Source organism: Anopheles merus, chromosome X (genome assembly GCF_017562075.2).
Source record: "Anopheles merus strain MAF chromosome X, AmerM5.1, whole genome shotgun sequence".
In the NCBI taxonomy this organism is placed as follows: domain Eukaryota; kingdom Metazoa; phylum Arthropoda; class Insecta; order Diptera; family Culicidae; genus Anopheles; species Anopheles merus.
Genome location: NC_054081.1, coordinates 9,321,195 through 9,346,955, shown reverse-complemented (window position 1 = coordinate 9,346,955; position 25,761 = coordinate 9,321,195). Strand labels below are relative to the sequence as shown.

At 48.9% G+C, this 25,761-nt stretch overlaps 1 protein-coding gene across 8 annotated transcripts; it reads right to left on the bottom strand.

The window, feature by feature from the left end:
* Positions 1 to 5,765: 5,765 nt before the first annotated feature.
* Positions 5,766 to 22,559, bottom strand: LOC121591908 (PE-PGRS family protein PE_PGRS30-like). Of its 8 annotated transcripts, none has more exons than XM_041912998.1 (2): positions 21,684 to 22,559; positions 5,766 to 8,850 (listed from the first exon to the last, which is right to left on the bottom strand). In XM_041912998.1, the coding sequence occupies exon 2, from the start codon at positions 8,642 to 8,644 to the stop codon at positions 6,683 to 6,685; it is 1,962 nt and encodes a 653-aa protein (XP_041768932.1). In that variant the 5' UTR covers positions 8,645 to 8,850; positions 21,684 to 22,559; the 3' UTR covers positions 5,766 to 6,682. The 8 variants fall into 8 exon arrangements, with proteins under 8 accessions (XP_041768932.1, XP_041768911.1, XP_041768940.1 ...); XM_041912977.1 differs by having other exon boundaries at positions 21,716 to 22,558; XM_041913006.1 differs by lacking the exon at positions 21,684 to 22,559 and adding an exon at positions 12,612 to 12,896.
* Between the last annotated feature and the right edge of the window lie 3,202 nt (positions 22,560 to 25,761).

Sequence of the window (25,761 nt, the reverse complement as noted above, 5' to 3'; positions counted from 1 at the left end):
AGTAGTGTATTTAGGATCGAGAGCAATGCGTTGTAGTGTTTGCGATAGTTACGGTACAGCTGTGAGATAATAGTATGTGTTGATGCATGTACAATCCACGATCGGATTCTTAACCTCCACACTCCGGTGTACGAAAAAGTGCGTTCTGTTTTAACCTATCCTTACAGCATCCTACCATAATCCGATGCCCCGAAATTAGAGGATGTACAAACTGTGTTGATAAACTTCATTATTTCTCGCTAAATGTTGTCTCATCCTTTTATCAATTCTTGTATGTGTATATAGATATCCTCTTAGTGGGAAGTAGTGGGTAAATCTTTCATTGGTCGCACATTTTAGTCCAACTATATTTTTTTTTATTTTCTACCATCTCTCTCTATTTTTATTATTTTTTTCTGTGTTATTCGCTTCCCACTAATACTCCGTGTTGCTCTGTCTTAAGTTGTCCTAACCTAAGCAATAACCGTTGTCAGACTTTTATGTTTCAATACACCAATGTACCAAACAAATCAACTAAATTGAAAAAAATGCCGTGCGCCGTGAGTTTCACTTCTTTTCAAACGTTGGAAGAATATTTGCGCATTTATTTTCTCTCTCGCACTTTTTCTCCTTCTTTCTTTAACCCTCTCTCTCTCTCTCTCTCTCTCTCTCTCTCTCTCTCTCTCTCTCTCTCTCTATCTCTCCTCTTTTCTATGCTGTACCGACACACTATCGCGTCCATAGACACCACCTGCAATGCGATGCTGCTTAGTGGATCTCTCTCTAGTGACTACTGAGCAGGATGATCAAGCAGAACACAAAGAACAAATTTATAAATAATTTCACCCAAACACACACACACACACACACATTAGCGGATATGGTTGAAGTGTTTGAGACATAGTGCTCAAAAAGTTGACAGCTGTCAGAATGCAAGCCTTAAGTGTAAGCGTAAGTACATTGCATGTGTTGTTGGTCAGCAACATTATGGAAAAGAGATCCTGTGTAACGATAATGAGCCAATTGGTATTTGTGCGTGGGTGGGGTGTGTGTGTGTGTGTGTATTATCGTTCCAATAATTGCACATTCAATTTAAACTACAATGGAAACATAGATACACTTCTTCTTAGTGCTCAAGTAAGCTCTTCTTAGTAGCTCTTCTCGGAAAATCTCGGATTTGCAATTAAAATAATTTGCCGTTCAAGTACCGTAGTAACTATGGGCAAAGCACATACTAAGACATCTAGATAGAAGATATCCGTTTATAGTACACATCCTGATACACATTCATACAAAAATCGGGAACTAATAATAAGGACTCGGAACCAGCGGATGTCCCGCGTACGGTAAGAGCAATTTGGACCAGCACTGTGACCAAGTACCGCGTTTAGCTCGTAGCGTACAGGATGCCACCATGAAGATGACGATGAAGGTCGCATTCTAGGCTAAATATATACGACTACCTGCGCTGCCGCGCTGTGGAGATTAGTAGTATAGATATAGTAGGTGGTAATTGGATAGAATATATTGTTAAGAACCATCAAGAAAAACGCTCTGGACATGAGATGTAATAGACTACGCTCTCCTTTTCTCTCCCCTCCAACTAGCTCTCGCTCTCTCGCTCTCTCTCACTCTCTCTCTATCGCTCTCTCGCTCTCTCTCTCTCTTTTTCTCTCGCATTTTATAAACTCCATATAAATACAAAGAAACATGATAAAACTTATCGACACAGACAACAAATCTATAAATGTGATATCCCTACTAGTAATTATTGGTATAGTATATCATATACTGACGCTTCCGTACACAATCTTACTATTCTCTTCTCTTTCCCTCTTCCTTTTGCACATCTCACACTCTTTTCTATATTTCTATCTCAATTCTTTCTCCCCTTTTCTCTCACTCATTTATTGCGCTCTCTTTCCGCTTTTTTATATCTTTCTTTTTATCTGCCCTCCAACTACCCTTCTATACCTTTATTTTCGCTTTCTGTTATATCCTCTCTATCTTTGAGCTCATATGCATGTCTGCATTAACTGCAATGAATCTGGACAACTTGGCTTGCTTTCTTCTTGCTGACCATAATCCTACTTCAAACTTATTACCTGCTTCATCAGATGTGTATATGGGTATGTGCCTTATTATACTCTTACCATCATGTTCTATCTTAAATGGTTGCAGCAATAGTAATGAATGGTAAGATGAATAGTAAACAGGGGAGGGAAAAACGGAAAACATTGTTGCCCCAAGCCGTTAGACGTTTAAGTATGATGCCGTAGTGTATTAATTTAGCTTCTTTCCTTTCAACCAGCGAGCGCTTAGATTAAAAAAAGGTAGTATGTGCGTCGACAGGTTTGTTTCTTCTCTCTTCCCTCTTTTCTCTCTCTCTCTCTCTGTCTTTCTCTTTCTCTGCTTGATAGACCACCATGTCGGTCGCTCTAGCTCTCTTGATCTCCGATCCTTCGGACGACCTATAATTTACGCAAAACCGCACGGATTTGGCAGCCATGTTTTTTGAGTGTCGAAGTACACACGGCCTCCGTAAGTGTTTACGCTCCGTCCAAAATGAAAGTTTCACTGTCCAGAAAAATATGCCCAGCAATCTCGACGCCGGGAGTGTACCTTGCTTGTTGCACCGAAACCGGAACTACTGCTAGAGCTTATACTTCTTCGTTCCATATGTTTTGCATTGCTTTCTTTGCACCGGTTCTTCTGTCTGAATCGGAGCTTACGTACCACCTCTCATCCACCCACTACATCCTACACGCGGTATATCTGTACATAAATATATTTATATACTATATATATAATCTATATATATCTTTTTTATGTATATTTCTGTATAGGAATATTCAATATCTGTTTTCATCTCATCTTTCTTTTTATTCTCTCTTTTTTATTTCTCTGCTCATTTTTATTTGCTCGATTTTGTTTTGTTTTGTTTGTTCTCTTTGCTTTCTCTTTACCTCGGTAATTTCCCAGAGATAATGGAACACAGTACTGCCGGTGGTAGAGACAGACAGAGAGCGACAGAGAGAAGAGTGTCTCTTCATCGCATTTTCCCCTTTTTTCCTTCTTTGCGCATTGTGCTGCGCTGGACACACGCTACTTCTCTAGATAAATCTTCTCGGCACCACCATCACCCGCCATTACACCATCACACCTTCAGTCCCGGAAGCCATTTTTTACGTGTGTCGGTCTGTATTTTCTTTGTTAATACAATATTTTATTTATTCTTTCTTTTTCTTGCTTTCTCTTCGCCACTTACGCTTCCGTCTAATGTTAAATGCTTTAGATGGTTCCTGTTTTCTTCTTCTTCTTTTTGTTCTATAAAAATAAACTGCTTTCGTGTGTGTTGTGCACGTTGTTTTTTCTCTTTTTTTTTTTTTTTTTTTGGGATTCGGTCATCATTTGTCAGTGTTTGTTTTTGTTTCGAATATTACAATAATTGGTTTACAGCTCCCAATGCGGCGGTTGCATCTGTTCTGCTGCCTTTTGCGTACATTATTACATTCATTATAGTTCTTCATTTTCTTTGTTATGCTTTTCTCAGTGCTCGCTCTCTCTCTCTCTCTCTCTCTCTCTCTCTCTCTCTCTCTCTCTCTCTCTTTCTCTCCTTCTCTCTGTTTATATTTTTCTCTCTTATTTTCTCTCTCTCTCTCTCTGTTCTTTCTCTTTCTCTGCCACTTTTAAGCCGAATGGTGATAGAGTGTTACTATTAATTAGTTATCATTATTATTCGTTTGCTTACGCGTTTTGGTACCACGCTGCTCCCGCTCCTCCTATTGTTTTATTATTTCGAGGTTCGCTCTTTTACGCAGTGTGTTATCATTGTACATTAACATATAATATAGATATATATTTATATATATTTTTTTTTCATAATAATATTTTCACTCTTCTTTAACGTGTTTGTGTTACTACATTTTCCATATGTTTCCTCCTTCTTATGTTTGATTAGTTTGAAGCGCCTTGGCAAATTGTTTTACTCACATCCGGTTTCTTCGCTTTCCAACTCTTCCCCATTTATAATCCTGTGGACTATTTGTCTCATATGGCGGTACGCGTGTGTGTGTGTGTGTGTGTGTTTATTCCATTTGCTCTTCTTGCCAGTCGGCTTGCATCTCGCTCTCTAACTATGTAACTATCTATCTAACCCTCACGTGCTAAATCACTTCTTCGTTATCATCATGCTCATCATCACACCACACACACACACACACACACACATTGCCGTCCGCCTCTATCCGATGTATAAATACTCTCCAAAGAACAAAATAAAAATAAAATAAACTATACACAGAAAATAAAAAATAAATTACTAAGTACCTTTGCGCGCTCAATGACACCATAAAAAAACAAAAGCGACACACCTACGTGTTCATATGACTCTTTAGAAAGAAACAAACAAACATCAATTGCTAGTATCACTGCTAAATTTCCACTTTGCTCCTAAACTTTCAACCGGCAGTGTGTTTGGGTGTGTTTTTGAGGCAGCAGGACGCCAGGACGCAAATCACCCGCGCTCGTACCAACGAGAAACAAATTTCGTACCACTTTTTCACGCCCTCCCACATTAACTAATGTCTTGCTCAACGGAATTAACCAACAGAACACAACAGCGGACAGAAACAGGCAGTAAAACATTTCCATTTTTTTGAGGTAATTTCACTCGTTGTTGTCGCGTTTCGCTGCCGGGATGCATGTAGCGTGACCTTTTTTTTTCTTCTTTTTGTTTGACTTACCGGGTTTCCAGGGATTCTCAGCGTTGTGGGACACTGCCTTGACTCTTTCATACGGGAAGTGAACCCTCATATGATGGTAATTGGATTCTATGGCATCCTTATTGGACAGGCTGCTTGAAAAATCCTGTTGAATTTGTCCAACAAGAGTGCTATAGAGTCCAATTCCCATTACATTGAATTCATTTCACGTAAGAAGGAGTCAATAAAGTGTCTCACAGCCCCCTGGAACCCCTGGAAAACCCTGTACCGGGAAAAACAAAAAATAGAATTTAACAAATATTTTTAAAATAAAACTGGACCCCTCCACCCGGTGTGTCATCCGAGAGTGTCCTGCTGGCTACTGTTCTTTTCTTTGTTTGCCCTCTAATGCTCGCTCTCTCTCTCTATCTCACACACTTCCTTTCGTTTTTCATTTAGGCATTTAAACTTCAGTTTTTAAACACGTTTTGCTATACACTGGCGCACCTTATACATCACACACACATACATACACCCACACACAGATCATTCTTGGCTTGCTAATATTATTACTTTTTAATTATTAAAATTCGCTCCCGCTCCCTCTTTCACCACTATTGCCGCAATCTGAGCGTGTGTGTGAGTGTGTGTGTGTATGTGTATGTGTGTCTCGCTAATCGCTGAAAATGGGGATAAAATATTCTTGCTAAGTTGTGTTTGATGAGTTAACATGAGAGTTTCACCACGTCATGGATAGCGCTCCAAACCTCAACCGTGACCTTCCCACCCCCCCTCCCAAAACCGATCCGAATCTCATTCTGTACGTGTGTGGATGTGTTTGTGTGTGTGTGGGATTAATTAAGGGGATTAGCCAAACAATGATGGATAAATCCAACAATGGTCGTACCCCACCCGCAACATCACCACCGGAACCCGAACAACAAATCTCATTCTGTACGCGTGTGTGTGTGTGTGTGCGATTTCACACTCTAAAATGCTAGAGTTCATGTAAACCTATACAATATTAAATTAGTATAAAGCTCCGCTCCGCTTCTTCTCGTGTACGTGTTGTTTTTTTTTTTCTTTTAATAATATACGCGCCTTGCCTCATGGTCTGGAAAATGCGCTTGTGCTAATTATGTATGTGTAAATGTACCGGGTGTATCGCTCCTGCCTGCTGCTGACCACTCGGGGCTGTGTTAACTACGATTAGAACCGCCCTCCATCATGCTCTCATAGGACTTTGCAAATGTAACTGGGATGCTGTGTCGCTTCTTTTTCCTTCTTCTTCCTCATCTTCTCGGTATTTTGCTTGCTTCAAAGCGAACAAGATGAGCAAATATAAAACTTAAAGATTAATTTAAATTATTTTAAAAACAAAACTTAATTACACGCGTGTAAAAACAAACAAACAACCATTGCCGTCTTGTGCTCCCCTCGACCTTTTCTCTCTCTCGCTCTCTCTCTCTCTCTCTCTCCTCTCTCTCTCTCTCTCTGTATCCCTTAGAGTCTTATAGAATAACACACAAAACGCTCAGGCGGCGCTTCCTTTTGGTTTCTTTTCTCCTCTCGACGCTATGCACGGACGCTATTGCGCCCCAAAAAGCTCTAAAAATTTAAAAGCAACTACAACACAATGGCTCCAAATGGGGACAAAGGCAAACAAATTTAAAAAAAAAGGTACAAACATACAATCGAAACAGTATCTCGTGCGCTCGCAAATCACAAATTAAAACAGTAACCCCACAGCACAGACAGAGCAGGCTCCGGCGCCATACGTCCTCTGACCATTCGAGCGGCTCAAACCGGGAACGATCGTACAACGAGAATTGTAGCGCTTTGAGCGATCCTCTCTCTTCCTGCACCGTTCAAAGGATCCAAAACGTAGTGTGCGGGCGGATGATATCGGTTCTCCTCCTCCTCCTCCCCCTCTTTGCACCGGCCGTATTGCTTCAGTTGCTGTTCCCGGTGGCTCGGGGGTTCGGTGCCGCGGCACCATCCTATCGCTGGAAGATGAAATCGTCCGGGCTGTACGAGACGGAGTTGCGCGGCGACGACGGCAGCGTCCAGACGAGCGACGAGTTGTCCGAGTTGTCGGTGGTCGTGCCGGACGTTTGGCTTTCGCTCAGGCTCTCCCAGATGCTGCGGAAGTCGGGTATGTGCTCGCCGCCGATCCCGGTCCCGCCGGCGCCGGGCGAAAGGTACGGCTCGTGGTGGTTGTGGTGGTGGTGGTGGTGCTGCTGGTGGTGATGCTGCTGCTGCTGGTTCGTGCCGGACATGTTGTTGAAGTACTCGAGCAGATTGTCGATGATGAACTGGTTGCCCTCGAAGTCGTGCTCGCTGCCGATGCCACCGAGCAGACCGTTGGTGCCGCCGCACCCGCCGCCACCGTCGTTCAAGGCACTGGACAGGCTTCCGCCATTCAGCAGCGTCCCCTGATGGTGCGGATGGTGCAGATGATGGTGATTGCTGTGCTGCTGCTGCTGCTGCTGCTCCAGATGTTGGTGATGGTGGTGGTATTGGTTGCCGTTTAGCAGACCATTTCCGCCGCCGCCGAAGCCTCCGATGAGGGAGCCCGCGCTGCCGGTCACGCTCCCGGACAGGCAGCCGAGGCCCGGCCCGTTGCCCCCGTTGCTCGCCACACTGGACGAGCCGGACCGGCTCAGCCCACCACCACCGCCGCCGCCGCCGCCACCGCCCCCCGGGCCAATGCCATGCCCGGACGAGGACGTGGACGAGCCGCTCGAGCTGGTGGTGCTGCTGCTGCTGCTGCTACTACTACTGCCCCCACTGCTACCCCCACCGCCTCCGCCTCCGCCGCCGCCGCCCCCATTGCCGCCAGCCGCGCCGGAGGTGGTGGTGCCGGCCCGCGTCGCAATGTGCTCCTCGATCAGCTGCCGGGCGGTGTGCACGTTCGTCGGCAGGCCGGTAATCTCGAACACCGACTCCTGGTTGCGCTTCGGCGTGATGATGTACGTGTTCGTCTTGAGCTGGATGTTCTTGATCGTGGCCCCCTTCGGCCCGACGACCAGCCCGACCACCTTCTGCGGCACCCGGATCTGGATCGTGATCTCGTCCGGCATGCTGTACCCGAGCATGTTGCGGCTTTCCGCGAGCAGCGCGATCGCCTGCTTCTTCGACGAGCGCAGCGTGCTGAAATGGTCCGCCGCGGACAGTATCTCCTGCTTCGCCCGCGTCACGTCCTCCTTCGTGCCGGTGATGACGAAGATCGGCTCCTCGCCCCGGATCGGCGTCTTGATGAACGTGTTCGTCTTCGCCCGCAGCGCCTTTATCTTGCACCCCTGGCGGCCGACGATCTCGGCCACGTGCTCGGACGACGGCACGGGCACGCACTCCGTGTGCGACTTGTACTTGACCGGGCGCTCCTCGAGCTTGCCGCTGCCGCCGTTGGTCGCGCCGTTGCTCGTTATGAGGTTGCCGCCGCCGCCGCCACCGCCACCGCCGCCGCCCCCACCGCCATTCACTACGCCACCGAGGCCCCCGGTCGGGCCAACGGTACCGTTGGTGCTGCCGCCGTTCGCCGCACACACGCCCGTCAGCCCGCTGACCATCGCGACAAACGTATCCAGCACGTTGGTGGCGGCGGCGGCGGCCGCCGCGGCACTGGTAGAGTTGGGCGTCTGGTGGCCCGGGGCCCCACCACCGGTGCCACCGTTGGCGCATCCGCCCAGATGGTGATGGTGGTGCCGATCGAGCAGCCCACCGTCCGGACCGGCGGCGGCGGCCAGGGACGCGAGCGTGTGATGGTGATGGTGCAGCCCGCCGATGCTGCCGAGCCCGCCGGCTCCCACCAGCCCGCTCAGCAGGCTCGTCGCGTCCGTACCACCGGTGCCGAGGTGCAGATCGTCGAACTGGGACGTCAGCTGGGCGAGCGTGGTGGCCGCCGTCGCCACCGACAGCGACTGCCGGCTGTCGTCGAACGCGAGCGAAAAATCGTCCATGCTTGTGCTAGGCAGTTTTGTTGGTTTTTTTACTTCTCTCACTCTCTGCTCTGCGGTTGCTTTAGAGTGCTACGAAATGCTATTGCTCTTGGTTCCTAGGAGGTGTCGCCTTTGGGGCTGTGTACGCTATAAGCAGGCGCTCCTCCTCCTCTTCACGCGTTCTCTTTACACTAGGATTATTGTTTCCGATTTGGTTGATAATACACCTAAAATAGAATAAGAGAAAGGGGTTTGTTTGAAAATTATGTTTTTTTAATTAAATTCTTGTTTCCGGGTACAATTTTATGATTCATAAGATGAGTATGTCCTACTGCGTCAAGGTAAATTTGAAGCCATAGTATCTCCGGTACAAAAAGCAGAACCGTTAAAAATAACCGACAAATTATCCATATGAGAAGCGTTAACAAAAAAAAACTGTCAAGTATCATAGTTCAATAAAGCACCCCGTCGCTATGTGTGAATCACGTGTTAGACAAATATTGAATAATTACAAACGGAAATAGGTTCAATGGATACAGGCACGAATAGTTCAGTTGATTTTACGCTATAGCATTGAAAAATGCCTTTGACAATACATCAAAAATTCCAAATGTTGACATCTTGTTGACTCCGACGACTTCTTCTGTGGTAAAGTTGACAAAAATATGGAGTCGACTACGGAAGGTAGGTCCGCCCTGAATTTTCCGGAGTCGTTTGGAATCGTCTGGAATCGCCCGGAGTCGTCCGGAGTCGTTTGGAGTCGCCCGGAGTCGGAATCACATGGAGTCGTCCAGAGTTGGCCAGAATCGTCTGGAATCGGCCGGAAAACAAAAAAAAGCACAATGAAATGAAATGCCTGATAACAAGCAAATTGATTCCAACCGATTCCAATTCCGGTCGACTCCAGACGACTCCGAATGACTCTGGGCGACTTTGGACGACTCTTACCGACTCCGAACTACTCCGGACGACTCCGACTCCGAACGACTTCGAACGACTTCAAACGACTCCGGAAGTCTTCAAACGACTCCGGACGACTCTGGACGGCTCCAGAGGACTCCGGGCGGTTCCGACTCCGGGCGGATCTAGTTGTTTCGATTTTGCCGGAGTTGGAATCGGACTAATAACAGTCGGAGTCGGATCGCTGTCGTGAGTGCGCTCCAGAGATCACATCACTATTCTGGACGGCACTGGACGATTCCGGCCAGCTCCGAAGAATGAACCCACTCCGGAAAGTAGGTCCGCCCAGTATTATCCAAAGCCGTTTGGAATTGTCTGGTGTTATCTAGAGTCATCTGGAGTCATCTTGAGTCGTCCGGTGTCACCTGGAATCGTCATCCGGAGTCGTCCGGATTCGGAGTTGTCTGGAGTCGTCCAGAATCGCCTGGAGACCACCGGAGCAATGTTAATGTGGTGAGGCCTTTAATTTCCGACTCTGACTCCTGTTGACTTCATTCCACTCAAACCGCAATTCGTATACAGAAAAGCCTGTTTAAGAAGTGAAGTCGTTAAGCAAAAAATACCACAAAATTAAATGCCTCCGGCCAACTCCGACTTTGGGCGAAACTATTGATTCCGATTTTGTCGGACCGGAGTAATAATAGCTGGAATCGCATCGGAGTCATGGGTGCACTCCAGAGAGCACACTCCAAGTTTGGCTAGGAGTCGTCTCCAGTGTTTTTTGACAACTCCGAACTTCTTCCGAACATCCCAATATAACCAATCATTACGACCAGTTCCAAGCGGAACCTACTAGTTTCAGCATTTTGAACCTAGTTCCGATCGTTCTGGTTGAGGAACGGAACGAACCTATCTAGATGCGCTCCGGAACGCTTCGATTGATGCGTCGGGTCCTACAAGACCTGAAAGAATCGACTCCCAAGGATCAAGGACTTCTGGTAGCGTGTTACTAATATGTCTCGGATGTCCTGTATGACCGCGTAGATCTTAACATTGAAAGAAAAAAGAAGAAGAGTTTGAAGTCCTCTCATAACTCCATACTGATGACACTTAATCTAGTTAACATCACTTTTGGAGCATGTAGACATTGAGTTTCGCAAAAAAGAAAAAAAAACCAAAACTCATCAAAATATGGCTAGTAACTCCACAATAAAACTCCACGTTCTTGGCACAACACATTGAGAAGTTACAATATCCCAGGTTCATGATGATGGAGATTCATCAATTCTGGATAGGACTTTTTTTTTGTTTTTTGCTCCATTTGATGGCCATAAAACCCTGCTCCACTCCAACTCCCTCTATCTACCCATCTGGAACAGCAATGTGTTTGCGAATGGTCGAGAACCCATTGGATCATTGGATATCTCCCGTTCACGTGCTACCCATATGGAAGGGGCTGCTGGTAGGGTTCGGCTGAGAACGTTTGATGGAGGGCCTTTGGAGAGACATTGGTTGATGGTTGAGGGTTTTAAGCATCGGATGTTTTATAGCTTTTCAAAAACATTGGTTCTTCAATGTCGGGATGTCCTCGTCAATGCTCCTAATGTTGGCAGTCGTCGGGATGTTTCCTGAAACACTATACCCTCTCTACCCCTATCTCCTTCTCAAACACACACACACACACACACACCTTTGTGGATGATGCCTTTTTGCGCGCGGATATTAACCGAAAACCGCGAATCCGCGAAACAAAGGCCCAATATATCCTACCGATTACACGCAAACCAATCGACACGGGAAACATGCACACCGCGGCAACGGTTTCTTGTGCTTCACTTCACATTTAAGGACAAGGGAGCCGCGGCGGTCGCCGACCGATTTAGCTCCGCAGGCCCCGTGCGCGGCAAACTCGCGAGGAGAATGCGCGCATCTCAATCGCTTCGGAACCTTCGCCTTCGAGTGTTTCATTCCAAGTTTGCTTCTTTGTTTTACCTTCTAGTTTTTTTCCCCCCTTAGCTCTCCTGATTAATCACAGACGGCAAGCCACACTCTCTGCCTCATCCACTCCTGCTCCACCGCCGGCCCGCGTAGAAGCAACACACCACGCTCAGTTAATTTCGGCGCTTGCTAACCCCGTTCCTTCGGCGTGCGCCCTCCTAGAAGACACGGCAGGGGCGCGCGCACACTAACCGAATACGCACTACCGCGCTCTATGTGTGTGTGTGTGTATGTGTGTAGTTAACGTACCGAAAAACGCACCGAAACACTAACCCGCACGCAACCGAACTATGGCGCAGATCCGTACGCCTTGACAGCCATTGTACGAGTGAGCGACATACCGGTTGAGTCGACGCGCTGCTGCTGCTGCCGGTTTCTGTTGCGTGCGAGGAGAAGCAGCAGCACGTTGCCGGTGCGCGCGCGAAACAAGCTCGTCGGAAGCCTCACACACCAACCAGCCGTGGTGGTGGTGTCCGTGTTTTGGCTCCGGCAAAATCAGACCATACGCGACGACGACCGTCAGATCCGGTAAGGGTAAGGGAACTCGGGGCAAAGCGGACTCGCAAAGAACTGCTGCGACGGTGTAGCAGTGTAGCAGCAGCTGGTAGTGGTGGTGGTAGTCGTGGTCCCTCGCTCCCTCTGCCGGGCACCACACCACGACGACGACAAAAAAGCAGCTGGTGTGCGCGGCGCTGGGAAACGAATTGCGAAGAGGGGGGGGGGGGGGGGGGGAGGCAGCAGTCGACGACGAGACGTTGATAATTAGATGTTTAACTCGCTCTTACGCACATGCACACATACACACACTCACACACTCACACACATGATGTGGATCATCTCTTCCACGCGGAGCGAGGGAACGTGCAGAGGTTCTTAAGGCCTTCCTGATGGGACTCGGAGGGTTTGGGTTCCGAGAGGAAGGAGATGCGATCAAAAAATGCAACAACCAACAACAAAAAAAAACAACAAAAGGTGCATTCGATTGTGCCAGAGAAATGAAACGAAATCTTACTTCAAAATACCATCCACTACCAATAGGACTCTCTCTCTCTCTCTCTCTATCTCCCTTTGCAGACCCAACCAGAAATACCTTCACATCGCACAGCAGCAAACAAAAAACAAAAATCGCACTGCCCCTCTTCTTCTGTCGCAAATGCTAATGCAACTCTCCCATAATTTCGCCTTGAGAACGCATCACACACACACACACACACACACACACCCCTGCCGGGAAGGTGATGCCGGTGATGTAGTTCTGGTAACGCTGCTGCTGCTGCTAGGGCCGAAATTGCCAACGGGCCCTCTCCTCACTACTGCAGCAGCAGCAGCAGCGCCCCGGCAGTCTGTGAAAAGCACGTGGTTTTCTTCCGTTTCTGTCTTTCCGACTGGGTTTTTCGTGGTGCGTCTTTCGTTCCTTCGCTTCTTTTTCACCTTCCGAGGGGTCCATCGTTTTTTTTTTTTTGCACCATTGCGTCTCGCTTGCGCTGCCTCCTCGCTCCACCACTGCTTTTTTCTCTCTTTCTTCCACATAGGACCCGTTTCCCCTCGGGAAGCAGCCGAGCGAAACAGAACAACCCCCCCCCCCCACTCCTCCCCTTCAGACTCGGGCTGGAGAAGGAGAGGAAGAGCTTAGGATAAAAAGGAAACGACGCTAGGAGCCGGACAAAACACAGCCACCGAGAAGGAAGAGAGCGCCCCGCGAACAGGTATACGAAGAGCGGGACAGAGTTTCTAAACCATTTTTATTGCCATCGGAAGAGGTTGGTTTATGGTAAAAAATTAATAAATATTCGAATGTGCATCACAATAAAGTTTCAGTTCCTACAAATGATTTTCAACAAATCACAAAGAACTGTCAAACTGAATCCAACACGAAGCGTGTTGACAATCATGTAGAAGAACTGAAAAATTACTATGATGCAAATACAACGTTTGACAGCAGTTCAGAAAGCAAGAAAAAGGGAATGAGAATCTGGGGACATGAGGCAGGCAAAGCATATCATATAAAATTACCGGACAATAAAATGTTCAACTGAGTTATATGAGCTTGAGGATCTGAGAAACATTCAATTGATTTAAAATACCATCTCAAATCATATTGGTGGCGATAACAATCAAAATTATATTTGGAGAACCATGCGAAAGCTTGCGAAACTTAGAAGCAGTTCTTTGGGTTGTGTTGAAAATCATGTTTAAGAACTGATATAATATGTAGTAGCTGTTGAAAAGCCGGTCTCATCGTCAGTCGTCAGTCGGCACAACTTAACAACATGCCCGTCATGGGTTCAAGCCCCAAAAAGACCGTGCCGCCATACGCAGGACTGACTATCCTGCTATGGAGAGGGGGGGGGGGGTGTAATCCATAAGTCACTGAAAGCCAACTCCACAAATGGTACAAGCAGGCCTTGACCGACAACGGTTGTTGAGCCAAAAGAAGAAGAAGAAGCTGTTGAAAAACATGTTGCAGGCGGTGAATGATGATGTGCACATTTGAAAGGTGCTGTCGAAAACTCTATATTAAAGCCTCGTAGACAAGAGAGAAAAACAGCTTCCATCATCCGGGCTGCATCCATTTGACAATTGAAGTCACATTGGGTTACAGCAATTGTGTACAAACAAAGAAGCATTTTAATATTGTTTTGTTCCCTTTTTTGTTCGAAATGAGTCCAAACATGTTTAAACCTTTCCTGACAAAATTAGTTCAATTTTGAGCATATAAATTGTTGTTTAACTCTCTTTTAGCACATTACCCCATTAATGCTAAAATAATAATAATAATAATAATAATAATAATAATAATAATAATAATAATAATAATAATAATAATAATAATAATAATAATAATAATAATAATAATAATAAAACATTTCCAATTAGCTTGAGAAACACTGACCGGCGCTCGTGTGCAAAACTCTTTCGCCCGAAAGGTAAGCAACCCCGACCTCTCTTTTGTTTAACCTTGGACATGGCATCACACAGCACTGCTTCGATGCTGGCAGATAAGGATTAGGATCAGGCTAAAGCTTCAGGTCCACACCCCGCAATGAAAAAACCGATCCTCATGCAAGGCCCCACACCCGTACCGCATTCGAGCCGCCCAAGCAAGGAGTCCTTCGCAGAGAGGCAGCGCTGCTCCTGTTTCCTCTTGCACAGGCAAACAGACAGACACCTTACCGCCAAAGAAAACGAAGACAACGTCTTTCCAATTCTCTCCCTCTCTCCTTTAGCGTTGCCCTTCGTGCGCGCGGGGTTTGCTTTCCTTTCGGTTTTACATGTTTTGCTCCTCCGCGGTTACTCTCACTTTTAAGACCGTTTTCGGGCGAAGACGACGACGAGCGAGACACGCACTCATCCGTAGCACGTTGGAGAGCATAAGCAGAATGTGTAACGTACACACTCACACGTACGCCAAACATCTTTTTGGCAAATGATGGCAAACGAAAAAACGCCGGCACCAAGGCAAGAAATTCGCGAGAAGAGCTGTTGCCGCCGCGCGTTGCTTAAAATGCCGCACTCATTTGGGACGCACCGCGAACGACGACGACAGCAGGGAGCGACAAGCAACGAACCTAGATAGATACACCTATACCGTATAGAAGAGAATGAAAGGATCGCACCGCAGCCCATTGCACATTATGCTGTGAAGTAACACGAGCAGCGATAACAACCCTGAGAGCCCTTGGGGGTCTCTCTCTATGCTTGGAATATGAGTATGTTGGAGAGTTCTTCCACGATCGGCAATCTAGGGGTGGTGTCGGGATTATGCAAAAAAACGTTGATGAGAGTGACGACTTAAAATTTCTTCCGTTCTCACCAAGCCAAGGTGTTGTTGGGAACTTAGAAGTTCTCGATGCATACCCAAACCTAAGGTCTCCTAGGGTGAAAGAGAAAATTTGCTCTAGGTAATGAGGAAATGGTAATGGAAAGGCTGGAAATCATGTAGACCTCGTCACTTGTTTTTGTTTCGATCTCTCTTTGATTCCACTCGTCTTGCCCTTGGTATCGTTACACACAAGAGAATCGATCTGAATTTCTATTCGCAATATCTCAATACTCCATAGCCATAACAATGCTGAGGCAAAGTGTAAACTGAACGCGCAAGGCTTATCTGAAACATGGTATTACAAACATTACTGGAGCGAATTCCCGAAACCGCGAGTAATATCCAACACCGATATCAATTTCCCAAGCCAAGTTGGCAAGAGCCTATTTCTGACCGGTCACCATTTTCCATACTTTTCCGCTTTTATAATTTGAACTTTTGGTCTTCAGAGCACACTCTATAGACATAATAATCCAGAAGCGGAGTGTCAATGAACGCGCAATGCTTATCTGAAACATGGTATTACAAGGTACAAGGGTATTTTCCTTCTGGAAACGTTGCCGGAAAGAATTCCCAAAATCGCGAGTAATATCCGACAACGATACACACACCGGAATCAATGTCCCAGCTATGTTGACTAGTGCCTATTTCTGACAGGTCACAGTTTTCCAGACTATTAAGATTTATAAATTGAATTTCTGGACTTCAGAGCACACTCCATAGACATAACAAACCAGAAGAGGAGTGGCAATGAACGCGCAAGGCTTATCTGAAACATGGAATTACATGGTATAAGCACAGTTTTCTTCTAAAAAATTACTGGAGAGAATTCCTGAAATCGCGACAACATCCGATAACGATACACACACCGAAATCAATGCCCCCAGCCATGTTGGCTAGAGCCTACGATGTTATAAACTGAACTTCTAGACTTGAGTTCTGGATTGTTATGGCTCGGGACAGCCGAGATATTGCCGTAAAGTGTCAATGAACGCGCAAGGCTTATCTGAAACATGGAAATTACAAGGTATATAAGCGTATGTTTCTTCTGGCAACATTACTGGAGCGAATTGTCGAAACCGCGCCAACATTCGGCCAAACGATACGCCGCGCACCCATGTCAATGTCCCAAGCCCTTGTTGGCAACAGCCTATTGCACCCGTGGCGCAATGTTGCACACTTTTGCGCGGGAAAGTCAACGAACGCAACGGGCGGGCGTTAAAAATTGCTGAGGGATAACCTCATGTCGATATCATAATTAGACCGACGCACTCCCCAACACACCGCGAGGCTGCCGGGGAGAAGTTCGAAAACACCGGGCCGGCATAGCACACGCGGTAGACACAAGACGCAGGTCAGACGGGCAGATGCAAAGCCCGAAGGACGTGCCGCGATGGGATACTGTCGTTGCAAAAGAATGCCCAAAACCTCTACCTGCGTCTCGGTGCCGTTCCCAAACTTCAAAAATCGAAACAACAACAACAACAACAACAAAACAATCATCTCAAGACGTGCCCACCACTGCAGCGCGCAGGGGTTAACTGCCTCTGCCTTTACCTTTTTATCACAAAAATCAACCCCGAGGGATGTTTGTCCTTACACAAAACACTGCAAGAAATGTCCCTGCTCTGTCTCTCTCGTTCTCTCATTCATAATATCTCTCTCTATCTCTCTCTTCTTCTCAGCTGTTTGTCACACAACACACCTTTCGCAAGAGCTTACCAGCAATCCCAATTTCCCTCACCTCTGGACCGGCGTGCTTGTGGCCTTTTGTGTACCGGTTACCTAGGGACAAAGAGAAACAGGAAGAGATCGATAGAGAGAAAGAGTAAGAGAGACCGAGTGCGAACACACCGGGAGCCTAAAGATGCCGATTGTTGCCGCGAACAGATGTGTGGCAGTTACACGCCGTTCGGTTCGGGCCTCGAGCGATCGTTCAATGTGCCAACAACAACCGCTGCATATGCAGCCGGCAGCTCCCTCTCCTTCTTTATTTCCTTGAGCTGCTGCTGCCACCGGTTACGTCGCCGACCAGCGAGGCGCGCGCGAGGGGTAGCCTCATTTTGGGATACATTCATTTACCGAGCGTACCCTTCATTAAACAAAAAAAGAAAGGAGCAGTGCGTACACCACAGCCGGCCCCGCGCAGCACACACTTTCATCCAGTGCCACACAGGTAGGTTTAAGGTAGTACAACTAGATCTCCTGTGGCCCCTTTTCTCCTCCTGCGTCAGCTCTCCTGGTCCACGGGGTCGAGCGCGCGCACATGGTGCACAACAGGAAGCAGGAAGAGCAGAAGCCCGAAAACGCAGCTGGCTGCTGCACAGCGGCATTTTGTCCCCGTTTTGATGTCTCTCGCTCGTCTTCAGCTCGGTTGCGCAGAAATCCTGCAAAGCAAAGAAACAAAGAAGATCTGACCGAACACACGAGCAGTTTCTGTATCATATGTTCATGTCAAATGGTCTTTCAATTCTCGCCTTCCGTGAAGTTCTGGATCCGCAGAACACGCCACACTAACTTCCAATGATTGGGTCGTCCTATGTAGCCGCGGGGGGATGATACATCTTCTTCTTCTTCTTTGGCTCAACAACCGATGCCGGTCAAGGCCTGCCAACCCACTTGTGGGGTTGGCTTTCAGTGACTTATTGATCTCCCCCCATAGTAGGATAGTCAAGTCCTACGTATGGCGGCACGGTCTATTTGGGGCTTGAACCCATGACGGGCATGCTGTTAAGTCGTACGAGTTGACGACTGTACCATGAGACCGGGGATGATACATAGAGCAATAAAGCCCAGTAAAGGACTCCGAGACACAGGTGTGGCCCAGACAAAAAGAACTCTACTGGTCTTGGGGGTCTCGTCTCTCTCTCCTCCCCTTCTCAAGCTAGATTTTCTTTGTCCCTGGGAGGTTTCGCGCAGCAATCAGTGTCTTTGTTGTCTGGCGAAGTAAGCACAAGCACCAGGGAGGGTGAAGTTGCGTGGAGAGTGCTTCTGTGGCCAGTCTACACCCTCTGTTGCCTTAGCGACTGCTCCATTGTGCTCGGTGAACTTCCGGGCTGCAGGACTTTGAAGTTTGCGGTTTGGTTCAAGCGATTTCCAAACACTTCGCAGGAAGTGCGATAGACAAGCAAACCACACACAAAAAAAGAATGTGCACCACTCTCGCGCTCTGTGGGGATTCTTGGGAATGCATCGAACCTCCCCCCCCCCGCTCTCTTTTTGCCTTATTGTTTCAGCTGTGTCCCCCTGGGCAGTACGCGCGGAACGGCAAGCAGCCAACAACACCAACGTTGCAAATCCCACAAAGCACACGCTATCTAGCCCGCCCCGCCAGCACATCTCATCCCGAGAAGGGAGAAATGTACGGGAAAGCAGCCCCCCTTCATTCGAGCAGAAAACTCGGCACGCGGCAGCGACGCACACACACACATACGCGCACACCGGCGATGGTGAAAAATGGTTTAGCATTTCCTTTTTGGTGCCAGGCTAAAAATAAGTTGCAAATGTCAATTTGCGTTACAGGTTTGCATAGTTTTGGCCGCTAAGTGTGTGTGTGTGTGAGAGTGCACGCACCGGCACGCCGCCGGGTGCACACGCAACAAGCCCTTTATCCTGGGCTCGGGCGAGGCAGGCGAGCACGACAGTGCGGGACACCATGATGGAGTACCGTTGGTCGCGCGCGCGCTTGCTCACTTGTGCCAGCAGCGGCAGCAGCATTGCCACAACTATTTTGGCCCATTTCAAGGTGATGGGACGTGTGCGCACAGCACACCACTGCATCCCAGTCGGAAGAGGAGATGGGAGAATCAATTAGAGGGCCGAGTGTGACGGCTCTACCCGACAACGGTGTGATTTGCGCATCCAGGCATACATGACTATCGGGTTGGGGTGGAAGTTCCTAGCTCTAGTTGGCTATTTGGGAAGAGAAGACATTGGAGATCTGCTCCAAAAAGGCTAACAAAATCACCAACTCCGACCAGAAACAACAACTTCAACTTCTGCTGAGTGGTTGACGAAACACACTCCGGATGACTCATGAAATTTGTTCGTTCTTGCAAGTGAATTTCAGTTCTGACTTCAACATTCCAATACATCTTCAACGCCGTGATTATCTATCATCATAACGCCGTGGTCCACGGGTTTTGACGACCCAATTAGTGGTGTGCTGTCTGGAACCACTAGTTCCGACCGGAGTTGGAGTCATCCGAAGTCGTCGGGAGTCAGCCGGAGTTGTCCTACGGAGTTCCTAAGGAGTCGCACGGAGTCGTCCGGAGACAGCCGGAGTTGTCCGGAGTCGGAGTCGTCTCGAGTCGGGCGGAGTCGTCCGGAGTGAGCAGGAGCCGAAGTCGGAGAAGAAATTCCTGACCACAAAAGCATTGCATCAGTTATCTCCGACTGACTCCGGACACGGGTCGACTCCGACTCCGAAAGTCTCCGGCCGACTCCATACGACTCCAATTCCGGACGACTCCGGATGACTCCGGATGACTCCGGATGACTCCGGATGACTCCGGATGACTCCGGATGACTCCGGATGACTCCGACTCTGGAGGTCTCCAGCCAACTTCGGATTTCGAACCACTCCGAGGAATTCCGATGTTTTTGGACTCGGATCAGAATTGACTCAGGATTACCCATCACTAGTACCCTATCATGCACTTTACTTTGTTGTCTCAGCTCGGGAATGAGGAGAAGGGAAGGGGGAGGCATCATTAGTTCCTAATGCTATTTCTGCTACGTGAATAACAAATCCACCATCGCGAGATTCTGCTAATCTCGAGGTATTTCGCACGGGAGTTCCCCAGATTCTTCATGAGATGGACCCAGACAGACATTCGGGATGCCTTTTGTTCACCCAGTGCCTAGACGTTCCCATGCACTTTTAGGCATCAGCAATATCCTATTTCCAGAAGGATCTATGACCAAGCCGGATCAACCGGATGCACTCCTAGAAGTGCTGAAATCCTAAGGAATATCTCCTCGTACATGATACGACTATTAGCAGCACGACTGGCAGAGTCACTATCAACTCAGGAAGGAGGAACACAAACCGTCCCGCTTTGTTGCTTCTTTTGGAGCAGAGAAACGCCGAAAATGCACAACTAAAAGCCACGGAACAAAGCATCCCACGGCCACCGAAATGCGGTTACCGAAACGGTAAACAAGGAAAAGAGAGTCTTCCAGAAAACACCTGCCCTTCCTCCCTCCCCAAGATGTACGCTGCCCATGCACACCTCCATTTTGTATTTCTCGTTGGAGACAAACACCAAAACAAACACATACACACCCTTGGGCCATTGTTTCCAAGAATCCTGCTCCTTCACTCCACTTCCATCTCCCCACCCCCCCTCCTTAACGCGAGCAAGGATCAACGCGCCGTGAGAACTCAAGCCGGGCAAAATAAACAGCGCAAGGAGGACACCATTGGTTCATCGGGAGGATAAAATTCCGCGGAAATGAGGACACACACACACACACACCCGCGGAGAGGGGACATGGGCATTCTGTTGTGTCTCGGGGTCGCCCCCCCCACCTCTCTGTATTGACGGTTCGGGTGGGGTTTGGACAAGGAGGCAAACCCTGAAGGGAGTTGTACACCAAGTCTAGCCCGGCAGTCCAGGCTGCCCTGCAGGAGTGATGGGGACCCACCAGCCCATGCAACCCTGGGCAACCCGGGGGGAGGGGGTTCGTTGTTATGTATATCACTCCCCCCTTCCCTCCTCTCTCTCTCTCTCTCTCCCTCTATACATAAAAGACGGCAAAAACTCTCACACAAACACATACTCCAAACAAGTTTGTATTTACTACTAGGGTGGCTACTGAGCTGACGTGATGTGTTTTGTGTGTGTGTGTGCGCAGACGCTTCCCGTCACGTTTTGCACAGCTTTTCACCGAGCAAAAAGGGATGTCTTTGCGTGAAGAGGCCAAGGTGGGGTTGGGCGGTGGGGACTACAAAAAGGATCAACTCCAAGGTGTGTGTGCGTGCTCACACGACCACCACCACCACATCCTCCTACATCCTGCTCCACACCGAACAAAAGCAAAGTGGAAGAAGAAGAAGAAGCAAAAGCTTCCACAACACGGGTGTGTCTGGTGTGGCTGGCCCCTAGTGCGCCGGTACGGTTCGTAGAGAGTAGCACACTCTCCCTCTCTCTTTCTCTCGCAGACGGGTTGCTGCCTGTGGGGAGACCGGTAAAACAAAAACCCTGCCCAAAGGCAGCCGGCAAAAATGGAGCGCATTTTTTTCCAGGAACAGGACACCCAGCCCCACACACACACACACATACACATTGGGCTCGTTGTGCCCGTTTGTATGTGAGTGTGTGAAGGATCACTTACCGAATTTTTGGAGGAATTTGTGCACACCGTACCTGAGCAATTCTCGTGTCGCTGGGTCCCTGGGGGGTTGCGTGATGACGGACTCTGGAAGGGCAGGGGTTGATAGCAGGAGGTCCGTTCGGCCGCTTACTGATTGCTGTCACCCGACACACACACACAGACGCACCGGTGTGTGTCCTTGTTCACCGAAACGCGCACACACAGACACGTTTTTGCCTTCCTTCCTTGCCGGGAGGTGTAACCAAAAAATCACAATTTCGTGCTCGTAGTGTGACACTCACGGACCGGCGTGCTGGCTCCACTCCCCGCCTCCCAACGGACGACGACGACGCAACGCACACCCAACACAACACTAAGGAATTGGCGAGCACAGCCAGACCCACACTACACACACACACACACTGGCTGGGCGCCGGCCGCTCTACTGCGGCGTTTGTGTGTGTCTCTCTCTCTCTCTGTGTTCGTCCCCCGGGGGCCGGATGAATCCTCTTCTACGCACCTTTTGCACCGACTGTGTCCGACGACCTGGCCCACTCCTCTCTAGCAGTGACAAAAAACCGACCACACAACAGCAAACAAAAAAAACGATGCCCCACACTACACACTACACACTACAGGCAGCAAAATGCACGCACGCACCGACACACACACACACAAAAACGCACGCACGCACGCACGGGCAGTGCAAAACAAAACACGGAAAAAATCGGATGGCCGTCTCTAGACACTCTGCTGCCTGCCTGCCGATAGCCTGCTCACTGGGGGCGTCTCTGCTTCTAGTGCGCGCGTGGTCCGGGCTCTCGAAGCGTCGTCGTCACTCTGCCGTGTGTGCGAGCGCGCGCTTCCCAGTCCGGGCGGTTCGGCGGTCCCGTTTCGCTCGCCTACCGCACCTGCCTGCCTCGCTCGTGTGCTCCCCTTTTCGCGGGTGTGTGTGTGTGTGTGTGTGTGTACGCTGCGCGCGTTCGCTATACAGGCGCGAACGAGGAACGCTCCTGCCGGCGGTTTCCTTCTGGGTGTGTGTGTGTGTTTTTTTTTTGTTATATTGCTACTTCACACGAACCCCCCCCCCCCATTCCATATCCTTCTTCTTCTATCATTCATCTCTTTCTCTCTCTCTCTCGCAACCATTCTCTCTCACTCTTTTGCATCCCGTTTACAAGAGGATTCTATACAGAATGGCGGCACGCATACACAGACGCAATTGGACAGGAGCAGGAGCACGCGCGCGCGCGCGCCCCGGCATCGCAATGAAGACCGTATCCGCGTGTGTGTGTGTGTGTGATGTTTTTTTTTCTACGTTCCGGTGTGTGCGGTTGTCAGATTCCTGCGAACTACCTGCGCTTCGTGTGTGTGTGTGTGTCGGTAGGTCGTTGTTTCCTTTTATTTGCTCCTTTTTTTCTATTCGGGAGCCTTACCGTCTCGTTCCGGTTTTTTGAGCGAGTATGTGTGTGTGTGTGTATGGCAAGGGGAAGCGAGGGGGAAAGTGTTCGTTCCTCCCTAGACCCGGAAGTTGTTGAACCAGTGTGGAGTTGCGCTACCACCAGACGGTGTACAGCGGGGCATAAAGTGAGGTTATCGAGTATCCTGTTTTTTTTTTTTTTTGGGTGGCTAAGGAAGGGTGGACGTTGCTGGAAGGATTCTTTCCTTGGCGTGTTTTAGCGTCCCGCTGTTCCCCTCGGGGGATTCTATGTAATGTGGACCGGTCACGGTCCTTATAAAAAAAAAACATAAAAAACAGATTTAAAAAAATCCTTTCTTTCTTTTCTAAAATGTATTTGTAAAAAAAGAACTAACCAACCCGCCCGCCGTGCATGATGCAACGACACGAATTCATCATCGACAAATTTTCACCGCGCAACCAATTGTTCCTCCTCCTGCCCATCCCCGTAGTACTCCTTTTAGTGCGAGTGTGTATGTGTGCGGCGTACGAAATACCGCCACATGCCGCAATCCGCACACACACAGATAGGGGAAAATTGCAACCGGGCCGGGAAAAAGAAACCTCAAGCACCCCTACCACCTACTGCTGCTATCGCACAGCTGCGCAGACAAGCTCCGAAAACGCGGTCAGACAAAACCACCCCACACGGATGCAGCTAGCGAGGGGGTAAAGCGTTTTGGGCCGGTCGGGATGTTCGACTGACAGCCGAGTCCTTTGCCGGGACACTCCCAACAACGATTTTGCAGGCATTATGGGAGGGGGGGTAGAGGACCCCCCCCAAGCCGGGGCTGATGTTGGGGAGGTTGCACTTGAGAAATACAGACATAACCGGTAACAAAACATCTTCAATATCCTTAGAAGATTCTGATGATCTACCGAGAATCTTTAAGCTCTAAGGCCTTTAGGCATTCTCTCTAGGATCGTTAGGCATTCTGAGACAATAACTCCAATACATCCTCGCTCATTTCATTGCTGCTTGGATGTGTATCAAAATCCTCACAAGTCCACCAAGTCTCGCAACAACAAGGGACACCAGCCTCCACAGCGACCAATACTACGGCATGCGGTCGTTGCCGGACTGCTCGAGACCGATTCGATGGCGAACGAGTCCTAATTGGTATGGGCGCGGTATGTCGGCGGTACTGTGATCGGGGCGTGCGCGCCAGAGTGCACCAACAGCGCTGGTAATGGCTGAACAGCCCGGGTGGACCAGGCCTTTGTGACCAGCGCGTTAATTCCGACGGAGCGGAATAGGGTGAGCGATTGAGTGTGGCGCCTCCGGCATGAGTACTTCACAGCGCTGCATCAACTTGTGGAGGGGCCATGTTAACACCTTGTTTGAAATCAAAAAGACAACAAATTGAATGCTGCGCATTGTCTGCGCTAGTGTTTGGCGCTCTGGAGCGCACCCACGATTCCGATTTCGGCTATTGAAAGACCTACTCTGACTCCGGCAAAATTGGAATCACTAGTTCCGCCCGGAGTCGGCCGGAATTACTAGAAGTTGTGCGGAGTTGGAATCGCCCGGAGTCAGCCCCAAGTCGGAGACAGTTGCGTGTGTTGTTTTCCTCTTTCGCTTTGCGCGTGCAACTCTTAAACAGATCTTTCTTTCTAAGAATAGCGGTTTGAGTCGACCGGAGCCAGGAGGGGTGGGAGTAGGAGCTGAAATACCTGGCTATAAAATACATTGGACCGGCCGATTCTGGACTCCACGACTACAGGTGACTCCGAATCCGAACGGTTCTGACTCCAGAAGTTTCTGGCCAAGCCCAGAAGACTTCGGACGACTCCTGATGACTCAGGACGACTCCTGATGACTCCGGACAACTACGGATGACTCCGAACGACTCCGACTCCGGATGATACCGAAAGCTTCCAGATGACTCTGAATGACTCTGGACGACTCTAGATAACTCTAAATGACTCAAAACGATTCCCGATGACTCGGGACGACTCCGGATGACTCCGGACGAACCAGACACCGAAAGACTCCAGATGACTCACGACGACTCCGGATGACTCCGGAAGGCTCCGGATGACTCCGGATGACTTCGGAAGACTCCGGATGACTACGGAAGACTCCGATTACGAACGACTCTGGACGACTCCGGATAACTCTTGACGACTCCGGGTAACTCCGGCTGACTCCGGAAGACTCCAGACGAATCCAACTCCGGACAACTACTGTTATCCGGGTCCGGACCGGACGATTCCAAACGGCTCCGGTTAATGCTGCACGGACCTACTTTCCGGAGTCGGTTCCGAAATTGCCTGAGTGTGAAGTCGAAGTCAATTCAGGATTTTAACCATCAAAACCCATCACTAGGCTCTGCATATCTCCACCCTCCAGTGCATCTCTTCAACTGGAAAGCTGCACCACACAAAGGGAGGCAAGGATGGCTTAGGATGGCAAAAACCAGGGCGCCATCGCCGAACCAGGGGGAACACAACAGTGCAGCCGCGTCGTGTTGTACTACGCTTCGCTATATGTTCAATGAACCCCAGCTTCGCGAGTAGTAGTAGTGGTGGTAGTAGTAGTAGCGGTAGTACGCAAAATACAAACACACACACACACATAAACCTTAGCGAGAGCCCCATGGCGAGATGCTCCAAGTCCAGGGCCGAACCCAGAAAAGC

Coding starts and splice junctions, on each gene's coding strand:
- LOC121591908 (XM_041912998.1), bottom strand. CDS start 8,644: ATGGACGATTTTTCGCTCGCGTTCGACGACAGCCGGCAGTCGCTGTCG.